The 18,948-nt window shown below is 40.0% G+C and overlaps 1 protein-coding gene and 1 non-coding gene across 2 annotated transcripts in view; both read right to left on the reverse strand.

Annotated features, from left to right (window-relative positions):
• Positions 1 to 1,359: 1,359 nt before the first annotated feature.
• LOC142866048 (U6 spliceosomal RNA) lies at positions 1,360 to 1,466 on the reverse strand. Its single transcript, XR_012916119.1, has one exon. It is a non-coding gene; the product is annotated as a U6 spliceosomal RNA (small nuclear RNA).
• Positions 1,467 to 11,235: 9,769 nt separating this feature from the next.
• Positions 11,236 to 18,948, reverse strand: part of LHFPL1 (LHFPL tetraspan subfamily member 1) — a 44,423-nt gene continuing 36,710 nt past the window's right edge. Inside the window, exon 3 of the mRNA XM_012749678.3 lies at positions 11,236 to 12,230. Coding sequence (XP_012605132.1) covers positions 12,049 to 12,230 — 182 coding nt within the window. The 3' untranslated portion in view covers positions 11,236 to 12,048. The remainder of the gene's footprint in view (positions 12,231 to 18,948) is intronic.

The raw sequence follows: 18,948 nt of genomic DNA on the forward strand, positions 1-18,948 counted from the left end.
CTGAAGACAGCAGATACTTGGCTTGTGTATATTTATCCATTGGCTAGCCTATTTCTCTTTAGTGAGCACTTCCGCCATTCACATTTATTGAAAGAATTGATAACTGGTGCAGATTTCTGTTCATCCTGTTGAGTTGAACTTCGTTGCTTTGTTTTCTCCCTGGAACCATTGTAGTATCTGGCCTTTGACTTTAGATTTTGGATGATTTTAAACTGGTAAGTGTTGATTGTGCTCATCAATGTGTAATACTATTCTGAGTACTTCCTGGAGGGCAGGTCTTGCCTTGATGAATTCCCTCAGTCTTTGCTTGTCTGAGGTGGTCTTTATTTCTCCTTTGTGTAGGAAATTTAGTTTTGAAGGATACAAGATTCTAGGCTGGGCATTATTCTGTTTTAGAAGAGTGAAAATGGGCCTCTAGTCTCTTCTGGCTTGTAAGGTCTCAGTTAAAGAGTCTATAGTTATTCTGATGGGCTTTTCATTGTAGGTTACCTGCTTCTTTCACATTACGGCTCATAGGAGGGCCTTTTTGTGTTTATTTTGGCCAGTGGGATGATTATGTGTCATGGTGTATTTCTGTTTGCACTAAATCTCCCAGGATTCCTTTTAGTTTCTTGTACCTGGATATCTAGATTTTTGGCAAGGCAAGAGAAATTTTTCTTTATTATATCCTCAAATAGTTTATCCAACCCTTGTGTATTTTCATCTTCACCCTCATGGATGCCTATAATTCTCATGTTAGGCCTCTTCAAATAATCCCACATTTCTTATAGGCTTTGCTCTTTTCTCTGATTTCTCTGCTCTGTCTTGGCAAGTGACTTATTTAATTCAAAGATGTTATCTTTAATCACTGAGATTCTTTCTTCTGTTTTATTTACCCAATTATTGAGGTTTTCCACTATGTTCTGTAATTCCTTGAATAAATTCTTCATTTCCAGACATTCTTGTGATTTTTCTTTAATATTTCAATTTCTTTAGTGAATTTTTCTTCCAAGTCCTGGATTTTTTTGTGTGTGGTTTATTTGTATTGGGTTTGCATTTTCTCTTGCATATCATTGAGTTTTCTTACAATCCATGTTTGAAATTCTTCTGACGTCATTTTAGTGTTCTGAATTTGGTTGCTGTCCATTGCTAGAGAGCTGATGTTCCCCTTTGTGTGTGTGCTTTCAGCTTGATTCTTCATACTTCAAAAGTTCTCTTGCCAATTCCTTCCCATCTGGAGCAGTTGTTGCTTCTCACTTTTAGATTTTTGTTTAGATAATGACATGCCCAGTTTATTCCCTTAGCCAGTAGGTGGTATTTGCAGGTGAGATGCAACCACACCCTGCATGATGAGCCAGTAAATGCAGTAAAAGGGTGTACAAAAATATAGAACACTTAACAAATTTGCATGTCATCCATGTGCAGGGCCCATGCTAATCTTTTCTATATCATTACAATTTTAGTATATGTGCTGCAGAAGTGACCACTGGAATTGAGATTTTTTTAAATGGGCTATTATAGGAATATGATTTAATTTTATTTTTCAAAGGTATAATCTACTCTCAGTACCAGCTGTTGAATTGTCTATCCTTCCCTTTCTGATTTACAATTTTATTTGTCATATAAAAAATTTCGTTATAATCATGGGTCTGTTTCTTGATCCTCTATTCTGTTCCAGTCATCTGTTTATCCCTGTCTCAATATCACACTTATTAATCTTTATTTTTTCTTTTTTTAATTTTTTTCCAGCATATTAGGGGGCTACAAATGTTAAGATTATATATATTTCCCCTGCCCCCCTTGAGTCAGAGCTTCAAGCATGTCCATCCCCCAGTTGGTGCATATCACACTCATTATGTATGTATATATCCATTCCCTCCCCTCCCACCCACCTGATACCCAATAAATGTTATTCCTATATGTCCACTTATGTGTTCATCAGTTAATACCAATTTGTTGGTGAGTACATGTGGTACTTATTTTTCCATTCTTGGGATACTTCACTTAATATAATGGGTTCCAGCTCTATCCAGGAATATTCAAGAGGTGTTAGATCACCATTGTTTCATATAGCTGAATACTACTCCAGGGTTACATATACCACATTTTATTAATCTACTCATGTATTGATGGGTGTATTTGGTTGTATGTATGTATTCGGTTGTTTCTACATCTTTGCAATTGTGTATTGTGCTGCTATAAGCATTCAAGTGCAGGTGTCCTTTTCATACTGTCCTGAAAGGAATGTTTATTTCCATAAATGCCTATATCCAAAAGTCGAAAAGATCACAAAAAGAAAACTTAATGAATCAACTCAAAGAGCTGGGAAAAGAAGAACAGACTGACCCCAAACCCAGCAGAAGAAGTGAAATTATTAAGATCAAATCAGAACTAAATCAAATTGACAACAGGGAAACTATACGGAAGATTAATAAAATAAAAAGTTGGTTCTTTGAAAAAAATAAACAAAATTGACACACCTTTGGCTAGACTGATGAAAAGCAGAAAAGAAAAATCTCTAATAAGCTCCATCAGGAACAATAAAGGAGAAATTACAACTGATGTCACAGAGATACAAGATATAATTTATGAATATTACAAAAACCTTTATGCACACCAACTGGAAAATGTGGAGGAAATGGACAAATTCTTAGAAACATTCAGCCTCCTTAGGCTCAACCAGGAAGAAATAGAATTCCTGAACATACCAATATCAAGTACTGAAATTGAAACAGCAATAAAAATCCTTCCTAAAAAGTAAAGTCTTGGACCAGATGGTTTCACACCCAAATTTTAACACACCTACAAAGAAGATCTGGTGCCTAGCCTGCAGATATTATTCCACAACATCGAGAAGGATGGAATCCTCCCCAACACATTTTATGAAGTGAATATAACCCTGATAGCAAAAGCAGAAAAGGATGCAACAATATCACACTTATTAATCTTTATAGCTCTAAGTCTTGATATGTGAATACAAATGTTAATATCAGCACATAAAGTTACACTAAAAAAGACAGGATATTTGTTGGAACTGTATTGAATTTATAAATTCATTTGGAGAAAACTAACATGTGTTAAGATATCAAGTCTTTCTAATTGTGAAATCTATTTATCTCTCCTTTCTGTCTTTTCCTGTGCCCTTCAATGATGTTTTATAATTTTCTTTTCACTTTTTATAAGATTGAGTCTTAGGTACCTTCTATTTTTGGTTGCAATTGTAGACTGAAATATTTTTTTGCCCTTTTTCTTATTTAAACTAGAATTTTTCTAAAATTTTATTATTTAGTATTAGATTTGTTAAATGCTTGATATTAATAGATGCCTGTTATCAGAGTAGAATGTTCCCTTTTAGTCCCAATTTGCTAAGACATTTTTTTTTTAATTTTTAAATTTTTTTTTATTTTGGCATATTATGGGGGTACAGATTTTAAGGTTTCAATAAATGCCCATTTCCCCCCCTCCCCCCAAAAGTCTGAGTCTCCATCATGACCATCCACCAGATGGTGCACATCTCACTCATTATGTATGTATATACCCACCCCCCTCCCCAATACCCTATTACTGTAGCACCTATGTGTCCACTTAGGTGCTACTCAGTTAATACCAGTTTGCTGGAGAATATATCTGGTGCTTGTTTTTCCATTCTTGGGATACTTCACTTAGTAGTATGGGTTCCAGCTCTAACCAGGAAAATATAAGATGTGCTATATCACCGTTGTTTCTTAGAGCTGAATAGTACTCCATGGTATACATCTACCACATTTTATTAATCCATTCTTGGATTGATGGGCACTTGGGCTGTTTCCACAGCCTTGCAATTATGAATTGTGCTGCTATAAACATTCGAGTGCAGGTGTCTTTTTTGTAGAGTGTCATTGGATCATTTGGGTAGATGCCCAGCAATGGGATTGCTGGATCAAATGGTAGATTCACTTGTATTGCTTTAAGGTATCTCCATATTGCTTTCCACAGCGGTTGAACTAGTTTGCAGTCCCACCAGCAGTGTAGGAGTGTTCCTCTCTCTCCGCATCCACGCCAGCATTTGTTATTTGGAGACTTTTTGATAAAGGCCATTCTCGCTGGATTTAAGTGATATCTCATTGTAGTTTTGATTTGCATTTCCCTGATGATTAGAGATGTTGAGCGTTTTTTCATATGTTTGTTGGCCATTCTTCTGTCTTCTTTAGAAAAGTTTCTGTTCAAGTCCTTTGCCCACTTTTTAATAGGGTTATTTGATTTTTTCTTCCTGATTTTCGTGAGTTCTAAGTATATTCTAGTTATCAGCCCTTTATCGGATACGTAGGATGCAAAAATTTTCTCCCATTCTGTAGGTTGTCTGTTTACTTTCATGACTATTTCTTTGGCTGTGCAGAAGCTTTGTAGTTTGATCATGTCCCATTTATTTATTTTTGTTGCTGCTTTGATTGCCTTTGGGGACGTCTTCATAAACTCTTTGCCTAGGCCTATGTCTAGGAGAGTGTTTCCAACATTTTCCTCTAGAATTCTAATAGTTTCATATCTTAGGTTTAAGTCTGTTATCCAGCGTGAGTTGATTTTTGTGAGAGGTGAAATGTGTGGGTCCTGCTTTAGCCTTCTACAGGTGGCTATCCAGTTTTCCCAGCACCATTTATTGAAAAGGGATTCTTTTCCCCAGCGTATGTTTTTGTCTGCTTTGTCAAAGATTAGATGGCTATATGAGGATGGTTTTATATCAGGATTCTCAGAGCTGTTCCACTGGTCAATATTCCTATTTTTGTGCCAATACCATATTGTTTTGATTACTACAGCTTTGTAGTATAGTTTGATATCTGGCATATTAATACCTCCCATTTTGTTTTTGTTGCCTAAAATTGCTCTTGATATTCGGGGTCTTCTTTGGTTCCATACAAAGCGTAAAATTATTTTTTCTACATCTGTGAAGAATGCTGATGGGATTTTAATAGGTATTGCAATGAATCTGTAGATCAGTTTGGGTAGTATAGACATTTTAATGGTGTTGAGTCTGCCGATCCATGAGCAAGGAATGGATTTCCATCTGTTTACATCCTCTGCTATTTCCTTCCTCAGTGTTTCATAGTTCTCCCTGTAGAGGTCTTTTACCTCCTTGGTTAAGTATACTCCTAGGTACTTTAATTTATTTGTTGCTATTCTGAAGGGTATTGAGTCTTTAATTTGGTTCTCAATTTGATTGTTGTTGGCATATACAAATGCCTCTGATTTCTGTGTATTGATTTTGTATCCCGAGAAAGTCAGTAGTTTTTAATCATGGCTGTACATTAAAATCACACAGTGACTTATAAAATGTGTGTATGTCCGGGCCCTACCCTAGATCAATTAAATTAGAGCCTCTGAAAGTGGGCATTGGAATTAGCAAAGTTTTAACTCTCCATCTGATTTTAATTTGCAATCAGAGCTGGGAGCCATCAGTATAAATCAGTGCCTCTCAAACTTTAATGTGAACAAATCACCTGGAGATATTAAAATGCAGATTCTGATTCAGTAGGTGTGGAGTGGGGCTCAAGATTCTAAATTTCTAATGTGCTCCCATGTAATGCTCATGCTTTTTACCATAGCTATACTTGGATTAGTAAGGATGTAGATAATATTTAAAGCCACGGGATTGGATGAACTCACCAAGAGAGTGAGTATAGACAGAGACAAGGTGCAAGTATAGCTATATTTTCTCTCTCAATGGTTAGGAAATTGGTGCAAGCACAGAGCAGGCAAATTATTAAATTTAAAAAGGATTGGGGCTTTGTTGGATAAATATATGGCAGGATGAACAAAAGGCACAAGAGTGGAACATTTCTGCATAAGGAATGATTATAATGATAAACTATGAACTCTATACTTGGTAAGTAGGATGGAATCAAAAAGTTGGTAGAGTGGTAATATTAAAGAATATGAGATGAAAGGATAAAAAGTGTTGGTCAGGAGTAGGAGACTTGAAATCAGAATTTTGATGATGGTATGTTTCTTGTTGATGTCAAGAGTGGGAGCTGTAGAAAGTGGGTAGAAAAAAATATCATTGAAGTTAAGATAGTAAAAGAACTTAGAGGACAAGAAGTTGGAAAAGTAGTTCACATGGATGTTGAAGTTTCTAAAAGGATAATAGAAATAAAAAGAAGAGAAGAGAAGTCAGGTGCTAAAGTCCTCAATGATTGAGGGATGACTAGAAGGTCAGCAGATGATAGCAACAATAAAGATAGGGATGGTAAGGTCTAGTGGCTCCCAGAGATTCTGACTTGGTTGAACTGGGATAGGACAAAGGCATCCAAAAATTTAAAAATCTTCTCAACAGATTCTAATATCAACCAGGATTAAAAATCACTATGTTAGAGGAAGGTTGGTAATTAACACAAATTAAAAGGAATGGGGCCATTGGGTGACTAATGCCATCTATTAATATATTGCTGGAGGTTGTGGAGGCCAACTGCAGATAGGATATGTTGTCTTAGAAAGTTTAGTAAACTCAGAGAATTTAAGTAACTTGCACAAGGATACACAGCTAAGAAATATTTGAACCAGGATTCAAACTTTGATTTGTCCAACTCCAAAGCCTAAACTGTGTTCTTTCTATCATGTTGCCTAGAAAGGCAGTATTTTAACACAGAAGATACAAAGAGATACCTTGGAAAGAAAATTGAAGTGCTCCAAATGAGATTTTAATAAGCCACAGTGGGAAAAGACCCTGTTTTTCTGGAGTGATTCTGATATTTGCCTCTTTATTTACTCTTTTTTATTCCCCTTGAACTTTCTACCAGCTTTGTTTCTCATCTTTAGTTGCTACCACCTCTTCAGGAAATAGAGTAACTACATTTGAAAGCAAGCCAAAATTGGGGTCCTGCCCACATGGATGATGGCTGGCTTAGATGGGCCCTCTCCCAAGTACTGTTTTCTGGAGCCTCCTTTCTGGGGAGGGAGGAAGGAGTAGGATACATTGCTGCCATGAAAACCTAGTATTTTGTCTTTCCCTACCTCTGCCTCCTAACGTATCAGCAGCTTTGTATAATGAAAATCTAAATCATTTGTGTGCACACAAAGCAACAGTTTATTTGCTGTCAGCTTTGAGGACTCAGTGGGGGTTTGATACATTTAGAGAAGAGATCAACCCTGAGAGAGTCTAATCTCAGAAGAAGATGGAAAAAAATTGAAGCTGAAAATGCATCTCTCTACATCTGAGGGAGAGGTCAATAATAAATATCCTTCAATTCCAGCCCCCTCCATCTCAGAAAATGCTCTTAAACCATGGACACAAGGAGGAGATGACTCTTTGGGAGGGTTCTGCCTCCAGTCTACTAAGAAAGCTTTATTGGGGCTGGTTGGAGATTGATTGTGAGTTCTAGAAATAGCACATCTTCCCCCTCAAGCCACCAAGTGGGATGCCCTTTATATTTTACAAAATGCATTCACTTTTAGTTTTCTTGAAACTTCCATTTCTTCCTATCACCAGGCAGCGCTGGGACCAAATACAATCCTGAAACTACTCCATATTAGTACTTCCACAGACAGTGAATGCCAGACTCTGAAGAAAGTGTACCTAGCACATTCTGAAGGGGCCAGACCCTCCCTCTTAATGCAGCTTGTTTGACAGTTTATAAAGCCTCTGCTTCCCAGAAGATTTATTATTCCCTTATCCTCCCACAGTTTTCCCTTATCCAACCAAAACCTCATATTGCCACCTACTCTTGCAGAAGCCAGAACTCCTTTCCCAGAGGTCAGAGGCTTTCCTTCTCAGTTTGGGGCACATGCTCCTGTAAAACAGAACACACTGCCTGGAAGTTACCAGCAGCTGTAAGTGAATAGAGGCAGTCACTTCCCTGGGGAACAGTGATAATGAGGAGTGACATTAGAGAAAGATCTGAATGACTTAACACTTTACCACCCTGGGTGTAAAAGTTTCGACCTTCTCAACCGAAAGACATACCAATTGGGCAGTTTCTGCCCAATTGAAATTCTTTTCTGAAAGAAGTATCCTACTAAATGGGCTCCTAAGGAATGCACAATTGACTGTGAGCCCAGATGAATTGCCTCCCACCTCTCACCCTATCCCCAAGATCTAAGTGATTCCAGGATCAGAAAGGACCAATAGTTAGGCACTCAGCCTGCATGCACACGCAAGGAGCATGACAGCCAGCTGGGCATGGGACAAACTGCAGAGCCTCTGAGGTCCTTGCTTCACTCATTCAGCCCTCTACCTGACAACAGCAGTCAGAGAAGCAGACTCAGCTTCTATGAGTCTGCTCCAGGCCATGGGGGAAAGAACCTAGGCTAGTCAGACATCTATGCAAAAATAAGGCTTGGCAGGAAAGAAACCAGCCACAGGCAGGGCGGAATTTAAATTCAAATTGAACTTGGGACTAGATCCCTCTTTGAATACAAGCCCCTGTAGACCTGGTTTCTTCACAGAAAAAGAAATCCCTTTTAACTCTGGTCCCCTTTCCCTAGAAAAGAAGAGGAAGCATTCTGCTTAATTCCTACTTATAATTAGTTTCTACAAGGTGACAACTTTAAGTGTTCTTTCAAATTAACCCTTTTCTTCTCAGTCTCCTATCCAGGGTCCAAATACTTCACAGTGTGTTTAGGAATCCAGGCCACAGAGGGCCACAAAGCATATACTTCCTGGGAAGCAGAGCATAAGGCAAGAGTAGCATCTGGTGGCTAAGAACACTTGCTGAGCTGTTATTTTCCATTTATTCCTCACACCCCCAAGCTCCATTCTCTGCCCTTTCCTGCCATGCTCTGTGCCAAAGGAAGCTGACCTCAATGGACTGTGGCCAACAGGCTTCTTTGCCAGCTGCTGTCTGATTGGGTCTGGCTAACGGTGAGCATAGAAAGCAGGAAGACAGTCAGATATGGCATTTTATTCCCCTGTTTTCCTCCATACAATGTTGCATTTGGGCAGAGACTACATTGTGCAACCTAAAGCCACAGCTCCTGTCAGACAGCCCCTCTCACATAGCTACAGTTTCTACTGGGTTCCAATAATGCCATTTCTTCCCCTTGTCCCTTCAGTCTTAGGAGTGATAACAGATCCTCACTGGTCATAGTCTTTCTGTGCCTCACCACCACTTTTAAGCTCCCTTAACCCTACACAAACCACCATAAATAATCTCATTAAGCTTGTCTCAGCGAAACTCCTTGAGTATATCATCTACTTCCTGCCGGCTACTCTGACACTTCCGCAAATTCTATCCCACAGAATTCCAAAAGGTTCCCCAGCCTGAGAAGAGAGATCACCTGATGCAACTGTCTTTTCTAAAGAGTGATCTGCTCTTCCCAAATATTTAACATATTCTTCACACAGTGGGTTCTCCTAAATTAAGTTTACATTACTGTGTCTGCACAATAAAAATGAAGGTTAAGCCAGTTCCATTTTTGTTTTAGCTGTTCTTAATCATCTTTCTTAAAGAAAGGGGATGCTGCAAAACCCATTGCATTATCTCCTTCCCAGTGAGTTATGTTCAACTTGCCTTACCTTAAACACTTAATTCAGTTTCACAAGGGAGATAATATTTGATATGAATTCAATCACCAGTTCCCTACTATCTATTATTCTGCTTGTATTTGCATGTCATCTTGGTGAGAGGAATCACCCACATACCAGGGAGGTTGTCCCAAATTTTTCACTAGCCCTTGCCTACATATATCCATTAGACATTAAATTCTGTGGAATCTGGCTGGGCAAGTTGCTCATGCCTCTAATACTAGCATTCTTGGAGGCCGAGGCAGGAGGATTGCTTGAGTTCAGGAGTTCAAGATCAACCTAAGCCAGAGTGAGACCCCATCTCTATAATAAATAGAAAAATCATCTGGGTGTGGTGGTGTGTGCCTGTAATCCTAGCTACTTAGGAGGCTGAGGCAGGAGGACCACTTGAGCCCAGGAGTTTGAGGTTGCATTGAGCTATGATGATGCTACTGCACTCTAGCCAAGGCAATAGAGTGATATCCTGTCTCAAAAAAAAGAAAAAAGAAAAAATACCGTGGAATCTGCTTCCTAAATATATTTTTCAAAATTCTTCCATTTGTTCCAGCCTCACAGTTACTATCTTACTTCAGGATCTGATCCTTTTACACCTAGATGAATGAAATATCTCTAATTCTCTCCCTATTCTCATTCATTCTCCCCATGTTAGCCAAACTGATCTTTGAAAAAACACAAATGTATTCATGTCAGTTTTCTTTCAATGGCCCTCCTTTAGGATAAAATCCAAACTCCTTATTCTGGCATAGAAGGTCCCACAGAATTTGGCTACTGCTTCCTTTTTCAGCTTCAGCTTTTGCCACCTCCCTTTTTACACTGTTTTTCATTCTCATGTTTTCTCCATGCCTTGGCTGGCACCACTTCTCATCTCATGCACTCTTTACCTTCACTGACTGCACTTCCACTCTTCATCTCTCTCTCCCATCTTAGGTAGCATCTTTGCTAGGAAGCTTTCCCACCAACCCCTTCACTCTCAAGTTGGTTTAATGACTTTTCTATGATCCTTTAACCCCCTTCCTTCACTTTTGTAGCACTTAACACAGTGGTAATTATTTATCAACATCTCTCTCAATACCTCTCCACTATCCCTTTTAGGGTGAGAAACTGTGTCTTTATCCTTTTATCCCCTGGACTTAGCACAGAATGTGTCATATAGGAAGATACTCAAGAAGTGTTTTCTAAATGAGTGAATGAACTATGAATGGAGTATGTGTTTGAATTTACTTACCTACATAAGATCAATATAAGAATCTGACCATTCCTGGGATGGCATATAGCTCATTAAGCCATTTTTTTCCATTTCTCTCCCTCCAGGTAAGGCTATACCCAAAGCATGCTAGAATGATTAAGAATAGAAACAGATGAGCTGGCCTTTTGAGTCACAGGCCCTCCCTAGTCCCCAAAGCTGTAGTTATAGAACCATAGAACTAGCCTGAATTAACTGGAGGGAGGAGTGAGACAAATTCTACCACCAGGAGACACGAAGTTCTTCTACACCATCCGTCAGCCTTGAGCACAGATGGGATGGAGGCCAGGCCTAAAAATACATCAGCCCTAGGTGACATCAGGAATGTGTTCTTTCATGTCTAACTCACCCCAGATGGAGGAGAGATCATTTGATGAGCAGTCTTTGAAACAGGCAGAGAAATTTGTATCACACTAGGAGTGACTATAGGGGCAAAAGGACAATGTGGATTTCCTACTCAATTAAAATGAACTCTGATAGAAATTTCAATAAGGTTCCAGTAGAAACATCTTTGTCATCATTGCTGTGAATTCATATTTATTGAATGCCCAACAAATTCTAGTCTCTTCTCAGAACATTTGATGAACACTATTATGTATCTCTAAAGGACTACGAAATACTTGCCACTATATATTCTTTTTGCCAGTTATCCAGTCAGAACATAAAATGAACTCCTATGAATATTCTGAAGCATAATGAGGAAGGGGCTCCAGGTGATATGCAAGAATCCTTGATTAATATTTTCCCCACTGGGAGTCATCCTCCCCCAAAACTTCCCCATGACTGGGAAAGAAGAAAAGTAGGAGGAGAAAAAAGGAAGAGTCAAGGTATATAGTTCTGAGAAAGTCACAAAAATTTGAGCAGTGGTACTCTAGAGATGTTTAGGGGTGGCAATAAATACCAGAGGGAGGGCCATATGAGTGAGATGGTAGGAGCCAGCCTTGTCCATCTCCTGGTCTCTCCCTATACAACTGTTCTTATCTAGCCTTCAAGCTTTGGGGTAAGTGGTAGACGGGAGCTGTAGACGTCTGAAGAGTTGCCTGCTTTCAAGCAAGGATCTTCTTATTTTGCATAAAGGAGCACTTTGGAACTTGGAGGTTAGTGGCTATTTGCCAGTTGGGTAAGTATTTCAGAAATCCTTGTTCTAGATAATTTTGTAAATAGCCACTGACCCACTGGCTTAAGGAAAAGTGAATATGAATTAAAGATGGGTTAAAATCATGTACATACTAGGCTACTCTGCTGGCAGTTGGGTGATAACTGGTATAGTCTTTGTACATCTTTTGGGGGCTTCCATCCCTCCCCTTTCCCACCCTCTGCAATCTTCTTTCAAAGCTCAAGGTTTGAGGCAGTGGTCAAGCTCCATGGTGTAAGAATTGGTGTTCCTCATGATACTCTCCACCAACATGACAGGCTTGGGGTTTCTTCCAGCAAAACAAGAGAGCCAAGTACAGATCAACATGGCTGCAGCTGCCCCACCTCCAGCACAGTAATAGGCCCAGCCAAGCCGACAGGTACCTGTGGAAACAGGGACAACAGAGACATAAGGATCAATCATCTTCTCATACATTCTCCTTGGTAACGAATGATAGAAGTGATTCCTGACAGTATAGTCTTCATAACATTCTCTTTGGGATGCTATGGTTAGGGTGAGAATAGAAAACAGTGAATGCAACTGAGCTTCCCATTTCCTATTTTTTTTTCCTTTGCTGACTGCTAGTCTTTGCTTTAAAAAAAGGTTATAAGATTTTATTTTTCTGTTAGAGTAGGAACCTTAGGGTGGTGTGGGTGGTGATGGTGTGGTTATGCTAATAACAATGATGACAAGAATGACTTTATTAGGTGCCAAGCCTTATGCTAAGTTTTTTACACATATATCTCATCAATCATTACAGTAACTATATGAAATAGGTATCCTTATTATCTCTGTTTTACAAAAGAGGAGGCAGCCTTTGGGGAGGATCAAGATGGCGGACGAGAAACACCACCAGAAAGAGTGTCTCTGGAGAAAAGACAGATTCTAGCAGAAATTAGAAAAAAGAGGCAAGAAGGCGAGCATACAGCAGACGAGGGCCGGAAGGAGGGGTACCTGAGATCCCGGGAGACTCCACGGGAGGAGGCTGCGGAGGAGAACTGGAAGCTGAGACCGCAGGAGCAGCCTGGAGACCAGCAGGAAGGGTAGGTGAATAAATCACCTTTCCCCTCCCCTGCATTTGGGACTGCTGGTGGGCTCCCCAGAGGGTGGAGAGACCTGCGGACACCAGCCCAGAGATGGCCGCCGCCGGCTAGCGGTGAGCCTGTAGCGGACTCGGAACCAGTCTCCCAAATCCCTCCGGGCACCTCCATGTGCACAGACCCGAGCTGCGCGGCAGGGGCCATATTGCCTCCTTTTCCCCTCCACCGACTCTACCTGCGGCTGCCCAGAGAGACAATACAGCCACCAGCCAGAGGCACCTCCAGGGAACGGGACCTTCTCTTTTGGGACCCTACAGCTGACTAAGGGGAACTCAGACTGTGAGCTCCCTACCTGCCAGCCCTCCCAGGTGCTGCTGGCACGGTGTTCCCAGGAGAACAGTGCCGACTCAGAGGCTGAGAGACACAGACACAGCTTGGGCTCCCTGTGGGTGAATTGGGACCGGAACTCCTCTCCCTGGTGGGGATACAGTTTGAACTCTGGGACCCAGAGGTCGGACCTGCAGACCAGATCCCGTGCACCGAGGTCTAGCATTGCCCGGGGCACAGAAGAGATATTTGTGAACAGCCTGCTGAGGTGTGTGTGCCTCAATGGGCAGATCAGCGTCCTAGAGGGCAACCCTTCCACCAAAGGGAGGCTGTGCGCCCAGCCCAGGCAACGTTTCTGCGCAGGGAACCTCCCCACCAGCATCACAATCCGGGGAGGCCTGGTGACCTGTGGGCTGGCCTGCTGGCAGAGGCCCAGGAGTAGCTGCGGAGTTGGGGAGGGTGGAAAGAAGTGAGGCCTGCTCCAGACTGCGGGTCTCAGACAGCCCCACCCCCACAAGCAGACTTTCTGGCTGAGCAGGACCATTCCAGCCCCGCCCTGACAGCTTTTCCTGGAAGCAGCGCACAGAACTTTGACCCCTGCTAATGGCATTGGTGGTGCCTGAGGGCAGGCTTACCCAACCCAGCTCCGCCCAGAACAAGAGCTGATAACAGGACACAAAAACAACAGCATAGCCTGTTCCGCCAAGCAAGCGCCACCTACTGACAGGGACGGCATCCTGCACAGCCTTTTCACGACACCCACTGACTTATAATACAGGGAGTGGTCAAATCTCACCCACAGAAACCACCTAGTGGCTCAGAAACTAAACAAGGCATGTGAATACCCAAACAAAAACCTAAAGGAAAGAAACAACACCTGATCGACATGGGAAGAAATCAGCGAAGGAACTCAGGAAATATGAAGAACCAAACGGAAAACACATCCACAAAGAGGATCACCAGCCCCCTAGAAACGGACACCAACCCAAATCAGGCAACCAAAATGACAGAAGAGGGATTTCGTATGTGGATCATAAGAACACTCACCGAGCTGCAATAACAACTTAATAACCAACACAAAGAAACCACAAAAAGCCTCCAGGACCTAGAACAAAAGTTCACTAAAGATATAGACACAATGAAGAAAAGTTTAACTGAACTCCTGGAAATGAAGAATCAATTCAGGGAACTACAAAATACAGTGGAAAGGCTCAAGAACAGGGTAGATCAAACAGAAGAAAGAATCTCAGAGATTGAAGATAACACCCTCCAACTAAATAAAACCATCACAGAGATAGAGCAGAGAAATAAGAGAAAAGAGCAAAGCCTACAAGAGCTGTGGGATTATGTGAAGAAACCTAATGTGAGGGTCATAGGGTTGCCAGAAGGGGAAGAGGACAACACCCAAGGGTTGGACAAGCTATTTGAAGATATAATAGAGGAAAATTTCCCAGGCCTTGCTCAAAATCTCGATATACAAGTTCAAGAAGCACAGAGGACCCCTGAGAGAATCAATGCAAACAGGAAGACGTCACGACATGCAGTCATCAGACTGACCAAAATATCAACTAAAGAGGCCCTTCTAAGAGCTGTAAGACGAAAGAAGCAAGTGACATACAAGGGAAAGCCAATTCGAATAACACCAGACTTCTCTAATGAGACTTTACAAGCAAGAAGAGACTGGGGCCCCATTCTCACTCTTCTGAAACAAAACAATGCCCACCCTAGAATCTTATTCCCTGCAAAACTAAGCTTCACATATGAAGGAGAAATAAAGACATTCTCAGACAAGCAAAGTCTCAGAGAATTCATCAAGACAAGTCCAGCCCTACAAGAAGTACACAAAACAGTGTTACACAAGGAACACCATAATAAAAACTCATGAATATAAAAACAACCAAAACCCAAAGTTATTAAAGGCCAGATATTACAATGGCTCAAGAGAGAAATCAAAGCAACAACATCCAACCCAACAGAATGATCAGTAATCTACCTTACCTATCAGTTCTCTCAATAAATGTGAACGGCTTAAACTCTCCACTCAAGAGACATAGGCTGGCTGAATGGATAAGAAAATACAAGCCAAGTATATGCTGTCTTCAGGAAACACATCTAACCTGCAAGGATGCATATAGACTAAAAATAAAAGGGTGGAGATCAATATTCCAAGCAAATAGAAGCCAAAAGAAGGCTGGTGTGGCAGTTCTTATTTCAGACAATTTAGTTTTTAAACCAACAAAAGTAGTAAAAGACAAAGAGGGTCATTACATAATGGTGAAGGGCACAGTCCAACAAGAAGAGATAACAATTTTAAATATATATGCACCCAACTTAGGTGCACCCTGATTCATAAAGCAAACCTTACTGGAGCTAAGCAAATGGATTAATAGCAGCTCCATAATCACTGGAGATTTCAACACCCCACTGATGGCACAAGACAGATCCTACAAACAGAAAATTAAGAAAGAAATAATGGACTTAAACAAAACCTTGGAACAACTGGGTCTGACTGACATCTACAGGACATTCCACCCAAAGTCCACTGAATATACGTTCTTCTCATCAGCTCAAGGGACATTCTCTAAGATTGACCATATCCTAGGACACAAAGTAAATCTCAAGAAATTTAAAAAAATAGAAATCATACCATGTACCTTCTCAGATCACAGTGGAATAAAAGTAGAAATCAACCCTAACAGAAACTCACATTTGTACACAAAAACGTGGAAATTAAACAACCTCCTACTAAATGATTACTTCATAAATGAAGAAATCAAGATGGAAATTAAAAAATTTCTATACTCCTATACTGCTGGTGGGACTGCAAATTAGTTCGACCTCTGTGGAAAGCAATATGGAGATACCTTAAAGCGATACAAGTGAATTTACCATTTGATCCAGCAATCCCATTGCTGGGGATCTACCCAAAAGATCCAATGACACTCTACAAAAAAGACACCTGCACTCGAATGTTTATAGCAGCACAATTCATAATTGCAAGGCTGTGGAAACAGCCCAAGTGCCCATTAATCCAAGAATGGATTAATAAAATGTGGTATATGTATACCATGGAGTACTATTCAGCTCTAAGAAACAATGGTGATATAGCACATCTTATATTTTCCTGGTTAGAGCTGGAACCCATACTATTAAGTGAAGTTTCCCAAGAATGGAAAAACAAGCACCACATATACTCATCAGCAAATTGGTATTAACTGAACAGCACCTAAGTGGTCACATAGATACTATAGTAATAGGGTATTGGGCAGGGGGAGGGGGGCGGGTATATACATATATAATGAGTGAGATGTGCACCATCTGGGGGATGGTCATGCTGGAGACTCAGACTTGTGGGGGGAGGGGGGGAAATGGGAATTTATTGAAACCTTAAAATCTGTACCCCCATAATATGCCAAAATAAAAAAATAAATAAATAAAAAAAATAAAAGTCTTTTGGGGGAAAAAAAAACAAAAGGGGAGGCAACTGAAGCACAGATTAAGTTAATTATGAAAAATCACACAGCTATAAAGTGGTAAAGATAAAGGAGAGGAGAGGGGCTGCAGCTCAGCTATGGATCATAGAGAGAAGTGCCAGCTGGGAACTTCATGGAGGAAAATCATGAGGCAGAAAGGGAAGAGAATAAAGGGAAAAACATATCAGCAAGAATCAAACCCCGAGAAACTAGAGCCCAGTGAAAGGCTAAGAGGGACTCCCTCTTCCCCCACATACTAATAGGACCCAATCAGCTCAATCAGAAATGAAAAAGGTGACATTACAAATGATACTTCAGAAATACAAAACTTCATCCATGAATACTACATAAATCTCTATGTGCATAAAATAGAGCATATATAGGAGATGGAAACAAACAACCTCCCAAGACTCAAGCAGGAAGAAACAGAACTCCTGAACAGACCAATAATGAATGATGAGATCTAATAAAACATAATAAAAATAAAAAGTAATAAAAAACCTCACAAGAAAAAAAAAGCCCTGGACCTGATACTCATAATACATAAATTATCCCCTAATTGAGAAGAAAGGAACCCTCCAAAACTCATTCTATGATGCCAGTATCACCTTGATACCAAAGCCAGGAAAGGACACAATAAGAAAAGAAAACTACAGACCAATACTCCTTATGAATATAGATGCAAAAATTCTCAATAAAATACTAGCAAATTGAATTCAATAGCACATCCAGAATATAATCCACCAGGATCAAGTGGTCTTTATCCTAAGGATGCAAGAATTGTTCAACATACAAAAATCAATAAATGTGATTTACCACATAAACAAAAGCAAAAAAAAAAAAGACTATGTGATCATCTCAATAGATGCAGAAAAATCTTTCAATAAAATCCAGCACCCTTTCACGATAAAAATCCTCAACAAACTAGGCATAGAAGGAACGTATCTCAGAATTATCAAAGCCATATATGACAAACCAACAGGCAACATCATACTGAATGGGGAAAAGTTTAAAGCATGCCCCATAAGAACTGGAACAAGACAAGGATGTCCACAGTCACCACTTCTATTCAACACAGTGCTGGAAGTCCTAGCCAGGGCAATAAAGCAAGACAAGAATATTAAGGGTATCCAAATCTGGAAAGAAGTGGTCAAACTATCGCTCTTTGCTGATGACATGATCCTGTATCTAGAAAATCCCATGGATTCCACCAAGAGTCTCCTAGAATTGATAAATAAATTCAGCAAAGTCTCAGAATACAAAATCAATGTACATAAATCAGTAGCATTTCTATATGATAATAATAGTCAAGCCGAGAGTCAAATCAGAGACTCAATACCATTCACAATAGCCACAAAGAAAATAAAATACCTAGGAGGTAAAAGATCTCTACAAGGAGAAATATGAAACTCTGAGGAAAGAAATCACAGAGAATACAAACAAATGAAAAGACATATCATGTTCATGGATAGGTAGAATCAACATTGTTAAAATGTCCATACTACCCAAAGTGATTTGCAGATTCAATGCAATCCCATCAAATTACCAAAGTCATACTTCACAGATATAGAAAAACTAAGTCTACATTTCATTTGGAACTAAAAATGAGCCCAAATAGCCAAAGCAATCTTAAGCCAAAAAAACCTATCTAGAGGCCTCACATTACCAGACTTCAAATTATACTAGCACCTATAGTAACCAAAAAAGCACGGTATTGGTATAAAAATAGAGACATAGACCAATGGAATAGAACAGAGAGCCCAGATATAAAACCATCTACCTACAACCAACTGATCTTTGATAAAGCATACAACAACATACACTGGGGAAAGGAAGCCCTATTCAATAAATGGTGCTGGGAGAATTGGATAGTCACACGTAGAGGAATGAAACAGGACACCTATCTCTCACCACTCACAAAAATTAATTCAAGATGGATCAGAGACTTAGATTTCATGCATGAAACTATAAGAATTCTAGAGGAAAATATAGGAAAAATTCTTCTAGATATTGGCCTAGGCAAAGAATTTATCACTAAGACCCCAATGGCAGTCATGGCAACAGCAAAAATTAATAAATTGGACTTAATTAAACTAAAATGTTTCTTCACAGCTAAGAAAATTATTAACAGAGCAAATAGACAACCGACAGAATGGGAGAAAATATTCACAAGCTACACATCTGACAAAGGGCTAGTAACTGGAATTTACAAAGAGCTCAAGCAAATCAGCAAGAAAAAAAGACAACCCCATTAAAAAGTA

Source organism: Microcebus murinus, chromosome X (assembly GCF_040939455.1).
Source record: "Microcebus murinus isolate Inina chromosome X, M.murinus_Inina_mat1.0, whole genome shotgun sequence".
NCBI classification, from domain to species: domain Eukaryota; kingdom Metazoa; phylum Chordata; class Mammalia; order Primates; family Cheirogaleidae; genus Microcebus; species Microcebus murinus.